At 37.9% G+C, this 16,033-nt stretch overlaps 2 protein-coding genes across 6 annotated transcripts; one reads left to right on the top strand and one right to left on the bottom strand.

Moving 5' to 3' along the window:
* Positions 1 to 224: 224 nt before the first annotated feature.
* LOC17896854 lies at positions 225 to 9,037 on the top strand. 2 transcript variants are annotated; one of them, XM_023789324.1, is made up of 24 exons: positions 225 to 771; positions 873 to 997; positions 1,079 to 1,173; positions 1,264 to 1,488; positions 1,763 to 1,853; positions 2,134 to 2,185; positions 3,055 to 3,120; positions 4,062 to 4,213; positions 4,346 to 4,416; positions 4,843 to 5,037; positions 5,135 to 5,173; positions 5,550 to 5,657; positions 6,001 to 6,090; positions 6,186 to 6,261; positions 6,698 to 6,794; positions 6,870 to 6,939; positions 7,019 to 7,195; positions 7,298 to 7,420; positions 7,666 to 7,749; positions 7,852 to 8,036; positions 8,154 to 8,292; positions 8,393 to 8,452; positions 8,536 to 8,607; positions 8,703 to 9,037. In XM_023789324.1, exons 1-24 carry the CDS (start codon positions 263 to 265, stop codon positions 8,808 to 8,810), a joined length of 3,009 nt encoding a protein of 1,002 aa, XP_023645092.1. In that variant the 5' UTR covers positions 225 to 262; the 3' UTR covers positions 8,811 to 9,037. The 2 variants fall into 2 exon arrangements, with proteins under 2 accessions (XP_023645092.1, XP_006305944.1); XM_006305882.2 differs by lacking the exon at positions 3,055 to 3,120.
* A 1,293-nt stretch (positions 9,038 to 10,330) lies between these two features.
* On the bottom strand, positions 10,331 to 15,935 carry LOC17897123 (leucine--tRNA ligase, cytoplasmic). 4 transcript variants are annotated; one of them, XM_023789167.1, is made up of 6 exons: positions 15,491 to 15,935; positions 15,017 to 15,393; positions 14,478 to 14,578; positions 11,041 to 14,325; positions 10,866 to 10,935; positions 10,331 to 10,745 (listed from the first exon to the last, which is right to left on the bottom strand). In XM_023789167.1, exons 4-5 carry the CDS (start codon positions 14,307 to 14,309, stop codon positions 10,911 to 10,913), a joined length of 3,294 nt encoding a protein of 1,097 aa, XP_023644935.1. In that variant the 5' UTR covers positions 14,310 to 14,325; positions 14,478 to 14,578; positions 15,017 to 15,393; positions 15,491 to 15,935; the 3' UTR covers positions 10,331 to 10,745; positions 10,866 to 10,910. The 4 variants fall into 4 exon arrangements, with proteins under 4 accessions (XP_023644935.1, XP_023644934.1, XP_023644933.1 ...); XM_023789166.1 differs by having other exon boundaries at positions 11,041 to 14,578; positions 15,017 to 15,087; positions 15,198 to 15,393; XM_023789165.1 differs by having other exon boundaries at positions 11,041 to 14,578.
* Positions 15,936 to 16,033: the final 98 nt, after the last annotated feature.

Below are 16,033 nucleotides of genomic sequence, written 5' to 3'. Positions count from 1 at the left end.
ACCTTCCAAATTTTTCCTTGAATTAGGTTTTTGATACTACATATGGAATTTTATTATGCATTTTGTCATAGATTTGAGACTTTTGGGAAGTGGGTTCATAGATTTGAAACTACTGTTCTAGAAGTCGTGTTCTTTATGTTGTTGTTAGATTGTTCTTTCTTTTGTTTACTTCAGAGGTTCTGGTAAGCATTGGGTTTTTGGTATTTCAATGACGGATCTTTGTCTTTGTTATTGGAACTCAGGAAAAAAAAAGAAACTTGCGATGTATACAAGGACAATAAGAAGGAACCATAGATGGTCTTTTGTATTGCAGCAAGACAAATGCTTAGTGAGGCCAGTGATTCGTGACCACACCGGTTCCCAATCTTATAGCTCCCCTACTATACTAACAAATCATTTGACAAGACTCTATCATTCTCCTGGCGCTTTTTCTTCTAAAGACTATCTAAGTTATTCTTGGAACAGCCAATTGCGTCGGTTTAGTTCTGAAGGTGATGGAAGGAATGCTAGTGAGGATAGCCGTTTCCCTCTGAATAAAGAAAAGACAGGAAAAGAGAAACATGTGTTTGGTGCTGAGCATTTTGATTCTCACGCTCAGCTTGGAGAACAAGACCAAATAGCATGGCTCAACAATGAGAAGCTTGCAAGTGAAAGCAAAAAGGATTCACCTTTCCTTAACAAACGAGAAAGATTGAAGAATGAGTTCTTGCGGAGAATTCAACCTTGGGAGACTATAAAGCTCTCTTGGGAGTCTTTCCCTTACTACGTCCAGTAATAACCAAAGACTTTTTCCTTCTGTTATCGTGTTACTTTCATCTAGTCAATTCCATTTTTTTTGCTAACATGTTCTGTTTTGCTCATTTGTCATCCAGTGAACACACAAAAGATACTCTGGTGGAATGTGTTAGCTCACATATTAAACAAAAAAATATGGCGTCCAGGTATGGTGCTCGTTTAGATTCTTCAAGTGGGAGAATACTGCTCCAGAGTGTTCCAGGTTTGTTGTTGACTAAAAAAATTGTATTAAAACTATCTAAGTGGTGAGGAAATAAATTCCAATTATTATCTGATTATACAGGCACTGAGCTCTACCGAGAGAGGTTGGTACGAGCACTTGCTCGAGATACACAAGTTCCCCTGTTAGTTCTTGACAGCAGCGTTCTTGCACCTTATGTGAGATTCTGATGTTAATTTTCTGTGACATACTATCGTTTTTCTTTCTGTTTCATGATTGTTAGAGTGATATTTGTCGATTCTGATCAGGATTGTGGTCATGACTACAATGAAGAGTCTGAATCAGATGATGACATTGCAGAATCAGATCAGTGCACTTCAGATTCAGAAGCTGAGGAAGAAACTGATGCAAACAATGATGAGAGGAGTAGCAATGAAGCGAAAATTGAAGGAACTGACGATGAAGAAAGATATTTGGAGATTTCTAAGGAAGTCCTCAAGAAACTTGGAGCTGACATAGAGGAAATCGAGAAGGTATGGTCTTCATAGATCTACCATGATAATTTCTTTCCCTTTCCTATTAACTATGTGATTTTTTGTTACCTTGTTATCTTATAGTATTTATTTTGTGTGGACTTTTTATGGGTAAAACTACACATGCTTTGAAAAGGATTCGCTATGCATGCAGCATGCCATTTTGGTTGCTATTTCTTTGATCTATATGATGACCGCTGCATCACTCTTTTGTTTCTTATCAATAAAATTTGGAAATGCTGTCCATGTCCTTATCTGCTTTTCATTTTGGCAGAGAATGTCGGATCAACTATATGGCTCTAGTGAGGTATCAGAAGCTGCAGTTGTTGATCATTATGATAAAGCCAAGCGGCCTCTTAAGAAAGGTAGCCAACTCTTAACATGTTCACCTTCTTATTTGCATCAATTGATGTCTGTTTAGCTGGTTGGATAGTATTGTATCAGTGTAAGGATCCATGATGTATCTTCATCGGTATAGAAGCTCTGGATGTTCTTTTTAATGTATCCATTTTCTCAATGGCCCTGACATGTTTGAATAACGTTGTATCTAGTTTTATTTTTCTTTCTGTTGTATTTCATTAGCCTTTAACTTTTCAAATTTTTCCTTTTTCATTCCAAATTTTTAATCTTTCCACGTATTTGCAGGAGACCAAGTAAAGTATGTTGGGTCTCCTAAGAAGGACGAAGCAAAGCATAGGTAATTTACTGAATTACTTCTGTGGGAATCTGTTTTCCCTTTATTTGTGCTAAAAGATTTAAATTTTTGCCTGGATATAGCTCTACTGGAATGGGGTTCTTTGCAAGATTTTATCTAACACATGTTAGGACATTGGCATATATATGGCAGAAACTAGATGTTAAACTTTTGCATGATGTTGGAGAAACGATATTTGATATGTCTTCATTTTCGTGTGATCCCTTTCGTCGCATGGTTCTTTTTAGAGCTTACACCCCTTTGTAGCATGAATTATCATAAAAGTTTGTTTCTCTGGTGATCTAGTTAATCCTTTCAGCCATAGGTTAGGCTTGTTGTTCGTCTTTCATATGTTAATCATTGATTTTGTTTGTATCTAAGCCGAGGTAAATTGGTACTTAGCTTTATAAGTGTAGTATATTGATGGTTTACTTGCTTCAAAACTGTGATGTATTATACAGCTTTATAGTTGTTGACTCATTCACCCCTAGGATTGAGCAATGATTGGCGCTGTGCTCCATTTTTGTTTGTCAGTTAATTGTGGCATCATGTTTCCTGTATGGATAGTATTTCCTCCATGTGCATGGTTTTAGTATAGATTTGTATTGACATAATTTTGTTGTCTAAAATACGTAATGAATGTCTATACTTGTTTGTGAACCTGTAGTTGAATGTGTTTTGTAGTCTTGAAGCAAGTTTACGATTGACCTAAATATTTGGCATAAAGCATTAAAGGCTTCATACTGCAATATCCCGGAGTTGGGAATTGGCACAGTCCCTATTTGTGATATATGCTAGAGAATTCTTCCACCAATCAAATCTAGAGTTATGATTTCATCCTTATCTTTTGTTGGCTTGTAAATGGATCACAGGGTCGTATTGGGGAAGATTTCTACATCTGATGGTCAAAAGAGTGCTTTTACCGTTATTCCTGGCAGGTGGGTTGGTAAGTCATCTAGTGTGAAATTTTGATAATGTCAATTGGTATTTTAGGTTTTTCTTTTTTCTTCCAAGGTTTTTTCCTTTTTCATATTGCTTCCACCCATAGGACTGGAACCAGGATTGGCCTTCTTTTTTTTATTTGAGTTCAAGTCTTAAATCTCTTGTACTTCTGACAGCTGATCAGAGATGTATTACATATCAGTTAATACATCTCATAATCTGGCTTTCTCTAGAACTTTGATCATTTATTTTGTTTATTGGTAACTACATGCTTTGTCACTATACCTGTCGAGTTGTGTAAGCTTGTGAAGGGTTGACAACTAGTAGTAGAAGTTTTGAACTATGAAAAACGTATGAGGATTATAAAATATCATCTTGTAAATCCAGGGTATTGAATTCAGGGGATTGAATATCTTCTACGATACATCGGTCTGATATTAGTTTAGTCTATGGCTCTTGGTCTTCATTGTGGTGTTGATAGTAATTATTTCATCAACTACAAGTCGATAATTACTATTGTTCCAAGGAAGTTGCATCTACCTTCTGAAATCATCAGGGCTTTGGGTATGAATAGTTCAGGCATAACGTTGGATGTGAGGCAAACTTCTTTACAATTGTTGCCTTCTGATGTATTCGTTGATTCCTCTCTGCATTTTTTTCTAGAAATTGTTCTTACGAGATGTACAATGCCATTCACAATTCTCCCAATCACCGTTGTAGTTTTGTTAATTACTGAATGGATTTTGTTTGGTTGTGAATATCATCATCACATACCCTTCGTTCATGATATTTGTATTTCTAATGACAGTATGCCATATATGATTTTTGTATTTTGACTTGCGTGAAAGTGGGGAATTCCATTATGTGCACTCCTTCTGTAACATTTAGCGAAATCAGAAGATTTTTCAGATCTTAATCAGAGTGTATAAACTTTCAGGCCATTATCTAGTGGACAACGTGGAGAGGTATACGAGGTGAGTGGGAACCGTGTTGCTGTCATATTTGATTGTGGTGATGATAAAACTACAGAGGGAAATGAGAAAAACTCAGCAGAGAAGCCCCAGATGTTACCTATCCATTGGGTAGATGGTATAATTGCTTATTGCTTCTTAGTATATTCCGATTGTTAATGTGTGATACTTTTGAATCTAGTGAATTACTTGCTATTTAAAAATACACTCGATTTAAATGTAGCTAAGTAATATTTATTTTATTACGCAGTGAAAGACCTCAAGTACGATTCGGATATGCAGGCAGTAGATGGTTACATTGCTATGGAGGCTTTAAACGAGGTATAAAAGTTACACTGACTGTTCTGTTGTGGCTTTACTCCTGTACTAGTTTCAGCTAGTACATGTGTAAGTTTTATATTTTCATGTTTCAGAAGATGATACTCCAGCAGTAGCAAGTGTCCAGAAATTTTTAATTTAGTTGGACTTTATTGAAGTGCATATATATCTATATTCAAAAAGAAGCTGTGCTCTGTTTAGCCAGTATCCTGATTTAACATTTTCCCATCAAGGGGTCTTTTAATTAATTGATGTGCTGAAAACTGTGACCAAGTTCTAGCAGCATAAACATTGAAAATTATTAACTGTTTCAAAGATGTTGAATGTTCCTTTATTCTTATACTGTGGATAACTCTGTGTATTTTTATTTATAAAAAGTATATCTGAATTGTTGTCTACAGTTATACCGTTATTTTCTTGTCTTTGTAGGTTTTGCAATCCATTCAACCACTAATAGTCTATTTTCCAGACACTTCGCAGTGGTTGTCTAGAGCTGTGCCTAAAGCGAGACGAAAAGAATTTGTAGACAAAGTTCAGGAAATGTTTAACAAAATATCAGGTCCGATTGTTATGATATGTGGGCAGAACAAGATAGAAACAGGCTCAAAGGAAAGAGAGAAATTTGTAAGCCTGTCATTTTCTCTCACTCCCTTGTCATTGTTTTTTCTTCAGCATTTCTCTCTGATAAGTCGATGAACAAGTTACTATTTACTGAAAACAGACGATGGTACTCCCAAACTTTAGTCGACTTGCGAAGCTGGTAAGTTAAACATTAAAGTAGCCTTTTTTATTGATATATGTATTTTTCTTAATAATCATGGTACACGTGCTCTTTGCATGAATTGCGGAGATTCTTCTTATCCCTCTGTTGTCCCTTGATAAAAAAAGTCTAATGGACTTCCAAGTTTTTCAACATATTGCACACATGTTACTTGGCAGCTGTGAATTAGTCACGTTTCTTGCATAATTTTTTGCAACATGTTTAAGACTGTAAATGTGGGTTCGCACTGTCCATTTTCCTTGATATGACTCTTAAAAGGTTTGTCGATCTGCATTTTAAAACGACATCCCTTGTGTTATCATGCTCGTCTTGATATTATTGACTAAAAAGTTTTTTAAATGTTTGTGTGTTGCAGCCTCTTCCCTTGAAGTGCCTAACGGAGGGATTCACGGGAAGGAAAAAATCAGAGGAGAATGAGATATATAAGCTATTCACTAACGTCATGCGCCTACATCCTCCAAAGGTTTGCCTGATGTCTGAGGAAAAGTTCTATTAAATTAAGAGTGAACTATTTCTGTATGACTTTAGATAATGAATGAGGAGGTGTAGATATGTTGTTATACCTTGGTGAGATAGCATAGGCTAGTTTGAGTAAGTTGCTTTGACAATATATCTGTCTCAAAGTCTCTTTAAGAGTTACATACACCTTTGAGTCTGTGACGCATGTATGCTTTTGCAAAGCTCCTTTGCCACGTTCTATCCTATTTTAGCAAAGGATAAGCTACTTCCATTAGCTGTTTCTTCAAGTATACATGTTAAGGGTAGGAGTCATACATCAACTTCCTTCCTGTAAAATGTTGGTGTAGGAGGAAGATACCCTCGGACTATTCAACAAACAACTAGGAGAAGATAGGAGAATTGTGATATCACGGAGCAATATAAATGAGTTACTAAGGGTACGTAAATCTAAAATAAAATTCAGTGAGAAACACTTAGTTGAGTGTATAATGTCTTCAGTAATTATTTTATCCCGTAATGTACCCTTTCCCAGGCACTTGAAGAACATGAGTTATTATGCACAGACTTATATCAAGTGAACACTGATGGGGTGATATTGACAAACCAAAGTGCGTAACTCAGAATGGAAATACTTGGTTTGTTTTGTATTTATAATTGCTAATAGAGAATTCAAGCACTTCTTTGTCTGTACTGGCGATTCCTCTCTATCATGTACAGTGGCAGTTAATCTTATACTTAGAAGGTTAGAATCGGGCTGTTGGATACGAATGCAAAACATTTGAGAATAGGAGCTACCTATGAGCACACTCTTAGATCCTCTATTCTCCCTTGAACTGCTTGCTCACTTTTCATTAAGAGATGTTTATTTAATCTTCTGATTAGATTTAGTTGAGATTGGAAACCATTCTTGTACTTGACGTTTGATATCTGCTGTTTTTTTTTCCGCTGTTGCAAAAATTTGACTTTTACCCTGTGGCTTTCTAAAATGAAAATATCTATATGATGAAGAAGAGACCTCAGAAACTTGTGAATGTATTTTTGCAGAAGCAGAAAAGGTTATTGGCTGGGCCAAAAATCACTATTTAGCTTCTTGTCCAGACCCATTGGTTAAAGGTGGCCGCTTGTCTCTGCCTCGTGAAAGGTACATATGATAGTGGCTATATCTTTTGGTTCTGTAACTTTTTTTTAACTCACTACTTTTTACCCTTTTTTCAAGCCTTGAAATATCAATTGAGAGGTTAAGAAAATTAGAAGATAATTCCCTAAAGCCCTCACAAAACTTGAAGGTTACTTTCCTGCCTTGGATGGTATATGAATCTTGAGTACCTTTGAGTGACAATGATGTTAACAGACAATGTATTGCAGAATCTTGCTAAGGATGAGTATGAAAGAAATTTTGTCTCGGCTGTGGTTGCTCCTGGAGAAATAGGCGTTAAATTTGAAGATATTGGGGCGCTCGAAGACGTGAAAAGGGCATTAAGTGAGCTGGTTATTCTCCCCATGAGAAGGCCAGAGCTTTTCTCACGTGGGAATCTCTTGCGGGTATTGCATTCTCTTTGAAACATATCATTTTTTTTCTAGGTCAGGTACTTTTGTTCAACTTGGCTGATAATCCTGAATTCTGATGACATGACCTTTTTTCAGCCCTGTAAAGGAATATTGCTTTTTGGTCCTCCTGGAACGGGTAAGACACTCCTCGCCAAGGCACTTGCGACAGAAGCTGGAGCAAATTTCATTAGCATAACAGGCTCAACACTTACATCAAAGGTAAATGGACTATGCCGTATAACAGTGGTTTTTTTCTATTTGTATGCATGTTTCAATTAATTAAGAAGATTAATCAACATTACAATTACACTTCACCCATAGGGCTTGTCTTGATACACTTGTCTTTTAGGGTAAATGTAGTAATTAGAATGCCATAAATGATTTATGATACTCCAACTATGCTCTGCGTGATAATTTTTAATTGGATCTTACTCTGCCTTGTCTATATTCCTTGTTTGGTATAGTGGTTCGGAGATGCAGAGAAGCTCACTAAAGCTCTCTTTTCCTTTGCCACCAAGCTAGCACCTGTAATTGTTTTTGTTGATGAGGTAAGAATTTTGTATCTAGGATTCATTTTCTTTATCATGTCCGCACTAAACTGGATTGATGATAAGTAAATGTGACTGACCGGAATTATGTTTGTTTAATAGATAGACAGTCTTTTAGGTGCTCGTGGTGGCTCGTCCGAACACGAAGCTACCAGAAGAATGAGGAATGAGTTCATGGCAGCTTGGGATGGGCTCAGGTCAAAAGACAGCCAAAGGATCCTCATTCTCGGTGCCACCAACCGACCCTTTGATCTTGATGATGCTGTGATTCGTCGTCTACCAAGACGGTAACATCTGACTTGACTTCCATTTGCATTTGTGGAGATTGTAGTTTGTATTTTCTTGTAATGGTGAACTGTGAATCCTTGTCGAATTGAAAGCTTGTTATTCCCTGTGAATTCTAGGATATATGTTGACTTACCTGATGCCGAGAACCGGTTAAAGATACTGAAAATATTTCTAACTCCTGAAAATTTGGAATCCGGTTTCCAGTTCGACAAACTTGCAAAGGAAACTGAAGGTTATTCCGGTAGTGATCTAAAGGTTGGTATCCGTTTTCTTATTCCCAGCTTGTGCCGACACAGCGGCACTTGTAAGTTCTTTCTTTATTCATATTCGTTTCTTTCGTGGATTTATATTGCAGAATCTATGCATTGCTGCTGCGTACAGGCCTGTTCAAGAACTGTTACAAGAAGAGCAAAAGGTACAGAACCCAGATTGCATTAAACATAGACGGGTCACTTCCATAGCTTTTTGCTTGATTATTTACCTCGTTTGAGTCTTTAGGGTGCAAGAGCAGAAGCCTCTCCTGGTCTACGGTCGCTGAGTTTGGATGACTTCATTCAGTCTAAAGCTAAGGTAATTTAGAGATGTATCTAGATTTTTTTGTGTTTTTCAACTTTTGCATTATCGATGATTCACAAATATGTTGTATGGGTAACGTGATTTTGCAGGTGAGCCCATCTGTGGCGTATGACGCAACCACTATGAATGAGTTGAGAAAATGGAACGAGCAATATGGTGAAGGAGGGAGCAGGACTAAGTCTCCTTTTGGCTTCTGAAGAAATTGTTAGTTTTGGTAGATCAAAGTGTTTTCTCATGTCTTTTACTTTGTGATCATGTTGTAACCCTCAGTGCTATATCCTTTTTAGTATCATTTTCAAATTTGATGTAAACTATAATGGACACGGAACCCCGTGAATTTTAGCAAACTATGCTGCTAAAAAAAGAAAATCAGAAATAGTGTAGTTTCACTTCCAAATCATTAAAGAGAAATAACACCCTGCAATTCTTTGTGTTATTAAAAGAGGAAATCTATTGTGTTCACTCGAGGTTCTGTCCATCTGATCAAGCTTTTCAAGAGACCCTTAGTTGTAGACTGAGTTTCCAATAAGTCCACCAGTTCTATCATAAAAAACCTCAGTCTATAAGCACCTTTGTTCACTTGCTCCAACACTTCATAAAGTCCAAAAGAACGTGTCTTACTTCTTGTCTCTGAAAACTGCCATAGTTTTCCTCACTGCTCTTGATATCCTTGTTTGCAGAGAATGCCAATCTCCTCTTCATTTTAGATCCCCTGTAACCTAATGGCAGCTGGTCTTAATTCTATAGTTATCTGATGCAGACTGTTTTAAATTTTTGTATAATGATTTGAAGCTTTGTTTTTTGGTTGTATAATGTAGCTCTGTTTTTCATCTTTGCATTTATGAACAGCACCAATTTGCGTTTGACTGAAGACTGATCAGAACAATCCTCAGAAGGTCGCAATGTTTCTGCCACTTCTTCTGGATGTGATAATTGTTCCTCAATCAAAAATCGTGTCTCTACTCTCTAGCATGTCTTTAAACTTAAAATTTCCATGATTTGACACATTTTTGTTTGTTGTAGTTGTAAGGCTTGCTCACTAATCAACACTCTAACAAACAATGGATATGCAAAAAGAGTGGAGTTTATAGCTGTTAACTTATCAGTCTTGTACTTCCTCCAAAGAACTAGTTTGTTCATAGTGATGACCAGCCCTACTTGAAATGATGAAGCTTTGCAATAACTCCACCTATATCAAACAATAACAGCTCATGTATCCAATCTCTTATCTCATAAATGATCTTGAACTTAAATTTCCAAGACTTTGAAACTTTCCCCTTCTTCTGCTTATGCCTTTGAACAATCATGTCAACGAACACTTGGTCTGCATCAGGTCTGAACTGGAAATCTGTTGATTTCTCACCATATTTAACCTCTGTAGAGACATGTAAAACATGTTTTTTTAACTCTTGACGAACACACAGCAGATTGATGTCAAAAGCAGAGCTTAACTCCTCAAAAACAAGGCCAGATTTGGGCTGCACTTGATCTGTCAGCAAAACTTTAGATGAGAAATCATCAAGAGCTTAGCATAAATCAACACTACATAAAAATTCTTCTTGTGGAACCAACTCAAGCTCAGACTTAACAGTCTCCTCCTTAGTTGAATCTGCTTCCTGAACCAATTCTTTTGCCAAAAGCAGTTCAGAATCAGAAATTAGTATTGGTATCATTGATGGAGCCTTGACGTTTCCAAATCATACATACAATTTTAAACTGAAATCGCAACAGGCTTGATCCAACAGAGAGCCTCACCTTCAACGTTCAATGACACAAACTGTATTTTCTCAGCGTCTGTGTACTCAACAACACTGAATAAAAAGAGTATTAAGATTTTAATCTCTCACAAGCTCTCAGATTACAAAGTTTACGAAGAATAAATGAAAGATAAGATCTGGATCTTCAGCAGCCCTTCAGATCCATCTCTTCCTGAGTAGTCTCATAGCGACTAATCATCTCTCATCATACTCAGCATGATCCTCTTAATCCTCCTTCAATCCTTATTTATACACAGTAATCTCTTCTCACGTGCAGCTTGTTGACCAAGGGATACGCATCTGCCTTCACACGCGAGTAAACCTCCCCTTAAGCTCCAGTCCTCTGCTTCTTCTTTTGGAAATATACTCTATGCACTTTATCATATATGAAAGGTAGGATTCAGATTAGCTATAACATCCAACAAAAAAAGACCAGAAACTGCAAATAGAGAAAACAATAGAGTTGAATGTCAAATAGAAAGAGATGTTACTTACATGAAGATATGCAGAGAGAGATGATTCCCTATGGGCACAACACTTTTAAACCGCAGGGGAGACATTTGTGCTGGAGCGGTAAAGATTTCAGTTAGTTGACGAGAAACAAGAGGAATATCCATGCTTCTTAGTGCTTTTACTAGGAAACAATTGTAATGAAATAAATAGCCTTTACCTGGTCACAAATATGGCGGTAGGATTGCCCGGAGATGGAGGACGAATCTGCTCCAGCAGTGAAGCATGTGGACCAGCTTTTGAAACATCATCAGGGTCATCTGCAGAATATACTTCAACCTCTTCAAGACCAAGTTGCCGCTTGATCAAGTCCATGTTACTCTGAAGGACATCAATCTCTCCAAACGGCAATCTCAAATTTAAAGCCTGAGTGCCAATAGATATTGTCTCATCCTTCTTGAATTTAACGAAAGGCATGCAGAGCTTCTTAGCATCTGTCTTGCTTGTTACTATTCCCTCCTTCTGCAATATCTCTGTTATTTCTTCTAGTATCTCTTCATCAGGGGCAAAACGACAGGTTTGTTGGTTAAATTTCCTTTGCAGGATCATGAGGCAGTGAGCTTTCCATCCATCGAATTGCTCATTCACATATAATAGGCCTTTTAACTTCCGCTCTGGCACTTGAACACCTTTTTTAGCAGCCTTCTTGGAACCTGGGAGCTGATTTTGTAGAAGCTTTCTCATTAAGACTAAAGAATCTTGCAAATATTTGTTAGCACTCTTGAGAACCAAATCTGGCTCATTTGATGTAGGCCAGCCTGCTGTTACCACACAACCCTCCTTCTTCAAAAGTTTCCTCCATACATAATCTGAAAACTGGGGACAGATTGGTTCAATGAGGCGTGTTTGCACATCCATGAAGTTCAGTATCAGGTCATGATTCATATTTTCGTCACTGCCACAAGAAAGTCTATACTCATCTCGAGCAGCTTGTAAGTCGTAAAACCCAATCTTAAGTGCCTCCCTAAACAAACAACCTTTGTAAGCTTTTTCAGTCAATCTGATAGCAATGTTCATGTCATTTTCAAACACTCTATCAGCATATGTAGATGGAGGTCCCGTCCTCAAAGAGGATTCGACAGCCAGAACTTTTTCCATCCATTCGAGCTGTTTCGTCAGCTTCAAAATTGCAGCATTTGCAGTTTCAAATACAAAATTTGCATCGTCAACACCATCACCAGCATCAGCCAAAGAAAACCTTGTAGCACTGGCAGAGAATTCTTCCATAGCCTGGCGCAGGGTTCTAAAATTTCCGGTTGACTTCGACATTTTCTCAGAGTTGAGCATAATGTGACCATTACATCTGATGCCTCGTGGCCAGTTACGTTTGTCCATTAGTGCAGTGTGGTTGTAGATGAAAAAAGTCAAATGATTCTGAATAAGATCCTTTCCTGAAACCCGAAGATCTAGCGGGTACCAGTAGTCAAATTCCTGCTTCATCTTACTTAAAACAGCTGACGAGATATCTGTTGATTTTGGGTACGGACCATCACAGAAGAGATACTCCCAAACTTCATCATTCATCTGCTGAGGACGGATCAATGACTTGCTGCCTTTATACATGTCTCCGTCGTGAAAGATATGGGCAACTGTATAATAGGCCATATAAAGAGATGAATCAGATAAGGACTCCACAAGGAACTGTTCATCCCAGGGAATACGAGTTCCTAGACCAAAAGACCGTGAGCAAGCCCACTGATTGAGCCAACTCAAAGTGTGTTCGAAGCCATGCTTTGTTTCTTCAGAGTAGAGATTCATTTTTGATAAGCATTCCTCCGCCATTTCCCGCCATTCTGATTCGCCGTACGTTATGTACCACTGATCTGTAAGAGCCACAACACATTCATCACCCGATCTTGACATCACTGACTTCTCGGGTTCACTGTACACGATAGCCTCACCAGACTCTATGAGCTTTGACTTGATAATGGGCTTGATTTCTTGAACTTTCCTACCAGCAAACTCCCCAATAAGCATGGTTCCTTCAGTGAATCCTTTCAGGTAAGTCAACCTCTTCGCCTCTACAAGCTTATCCTTATCATTTTGACTTTGAATTTTCAGATCCATGCAGACCTTTTCAGCAGCCTTATCCCCAAATTCTGGAATGTTGATAATGGGCACGATATCAGAGGGTACCCACTCATCTTTCACACCATACTTTGCTCGACGATCAGGCTTTGCTTTTAAATCATGTAAAGCCATGTAATCATCAGGGGCATCACTAGGCACGCTGGTGACAATACCAGTACCTTTGTTGGTCAGAATCGTTAACATGGGCAAAGCATAGATGATCTCGTTCACTGACAGAGGAGACTTCAGAGGGAGTCCAATCAGATCATGCCCGGTCAACTCGACCAAGCAGGAAGGTTTCTGAGGGATCTTTGAGAACTTCTGGTAGGCAAGGTTGAGTGCAGATCTCTCTGTGAGGATGAAGACATCAGTTTCACTGATTTCATAAGCTCCATATTTACCATCAGGTAGTACCCAAGCGTTTGTTTGTCCATACATGGTCTCAGGCCTCAAAGTAGCTGCAGCCAAAAACACTCTCTTTCCTTCCAAAGGGACCAGTTTCAGAGGAAATGGCTTCACTACTTCCATCTTAATGAGAGTGTACTCTTGAGGCTGAACACCTTCACCAGTAGCACGGTCATGATCAGCACAAGGTTGGCCATCTAAAGGTGAGAAAATTGTGTACCTGCGGTCTTTGACAATCTTTCCCATAGATTTCAACTTCCTCATCTGCCACCTCACAAAGGCATCGAAAAAGGGATTAACATCAGTAGTCACGAATGAGCGTCTCCAATCACAGCCTAAACCATATGCCTTGAGATCTTCAACAGCCAGAGGGGGGAAGTAATACAACCATTCATATGGATCTTGGAATCTTTCAATCTCACTGTCAGTAAGACCAAAGCTGCGCATAATCTGCCACTGATAAACCTGTCCACCAGATTTCGCAGCCACCTTAGACTTCTTTCCCTTGAACTGACCCGGTAAAGCTGGTGCATCACTACTCTCCTCCTGAACGTGAAGAGCTTGGTTGGTAAGCATACCATCAGCAGGGAACACAGGAGGGTTTCCAAACTGTTGGATCTCACGAGAAAGCTTATCCGCGGAAGCCTTAATCGGCATACCAGTACAGTGGAAACCAAAAGGAAGAAGCACATTGGCACCTCTTAGTCTATGGTAAGCACAAGCAAAATCAACCTTGGAGAGAGAGAAGGTATGCCCAATGTGTAGATAACCATTCATATAGGGGATAGGGAAAGTGGAGAAGAACTTTTCCCCTGGCTTTGGAAGATTCTCACGAGATTCAGCCCTGAATACATCCTCGTCTTCCCACCACTTTCGAACAGCTACCTCAATCTCAAGAAGACGATCTCTCTTACATGTCTTACTCTTAGAGGAGCTTTTGGATTCAGATGCCATTAAGTTACGACAGTGCCTGTCCAAACCAAAAACAAACCTCAGATATTGTAGAAAGATGAAACCAAAAACAAACCTCATAGAAAGATGAATGATCACGGTAACAAGAGCAATTCCAGTAAGTCCCTCTTTTGGAGGAAAAAAGAAAAGAGAAGAGATTTACAATAATACCTTGAACTTGCAGGAATCACCAATAGAGTCGACTGAGAAACCGAGAAAGCAATTGGAGATTTGACAGAGACTATGTTTAGGAATCACTTTGTTTTCTGAAACTGAGAGAGAGAGAGGGAAGCTTTGTCGAGAAGGAGAGTAATATATATATCGCATAGATTCTACGTAAAAGTTATCAAAATATTTTTAGGAAAATTGTATTTTTCCTTTTTCCAATTTTTGGAGAAATTGTATTTTTTCCTTTTTCCAATTTGTTTTGGAGATTTTACATTTTTCTTTTCAGAGAAATAGTAAATACTCTCTAGTCTAGGAATCCTAATAGCTATAATTTTCAATATTTTAATTCTAATAAATTTTTAGATCAGATGAAATCTCCTATATATTAATTTCAACATATTTTACAATATAGAATAGATTTTTATTTTATAGCAGAGAAACTAGTCAAAGAGAAGTTCTCTGTATCACGGAAAAAAAAAAAAAAAACTTAAAGCAAAGATCAAGCACTATCTCTATTAATAAGACGAACTGATGTCCCATACCTATACGTTGCAACTTTATGGAGCATTGCTTAAAGTAGAACCTTCCATACCAGAAAATCCCATGTGGGAACCTGGAGAATAAAGAAAGAATCAGAGGATATCATTAGTATAGTACACAATCTCTCATCACAGACTCAACATCATGAAGGCGCCATTAGCGATGATGGTAACAAAGAAGCACCATTATCCAATCAAGATCATCACATGGACAATAGCATAGCCAACGTCAGAAAATCCAAACAGCTCTCTAGCCAATTACATCGATTTAAGGACCGGAAAACGCAGTGGCTATGATGAAAAAAACGAAGGCTTCATGAAAAGAACCTAAATGTCACCAGCTTTCACGTCACTCGCAACTTTAGCCAATTCAACAGCAACTGCGGCAGATGGATAACAACGTTAGTATTAATATTCACATTCGCCATTGCTAAAGCCAAGTAAGACTAATATACTGCAAAGGAATCTTTGGTTTACATGCTATTGCTAAAGCCAAGTAAGACGAAGTCCTCGTAGATATTTGAGAGAATAGAGCTGGTAATCCAAAATCTCCGACAAAGCAGAGTTCTGGTGACGTTGTGACCGGTGGAAGATGCCATTGTTTCGTCACTTTTTTCTTTCTTTTGGAAATCCTTTGAAATTCCACTTCAGAAGCTGTGATTTCTTTTCTTAATTTTTCTTAACAGACAAAAGGTGTGATTTTATCAGTCACAGTTTTTCAACTTACAAAAATTAGAAAAGTCTCTTACAGATTTGATTATAATGATAAGAAAACTTTCTACAATATGTAACAGAACAAAGAGAGTCGGATTCACAACCTAACACGACTCTGATCAATTGTGTTTGTTGCGATATTTTTGAGGTTTTAATTCATCCATGAGGCCTATTTTCCTCTTACCCTTTTTCTACAACTTTTTCTCATACTTCCTTGATACAAACATTAACATTTAGTTACTTAATGCCTCCAAAATGATGAATTGACTGCAAGTAACCCTTAAATAAGAAACAGTTTGTGGTTAA

This window comes from Capsella rubella, unplaced genomic scaffold, assembly GCF_000375325.1.
Source record: "Capsella rubella cultivar Monte Gargano unplaced genomic scaffold, Caprub1_0 scaffold_1, whole genome shotgun sequence".
In the NCBI taxonomy this organism is placed as follows: domain Eukaryota; kingdom Viridiplantae; phylum Streptophyta; class Magnoliopsida; order Brassicales; family Brassicaceae; genus Capsella; species Capsella rubella.
Note: the sequence above shows the minus strand (reverse complement) of the source record. Positions and strands in the feature narration are given on the sequence as shown.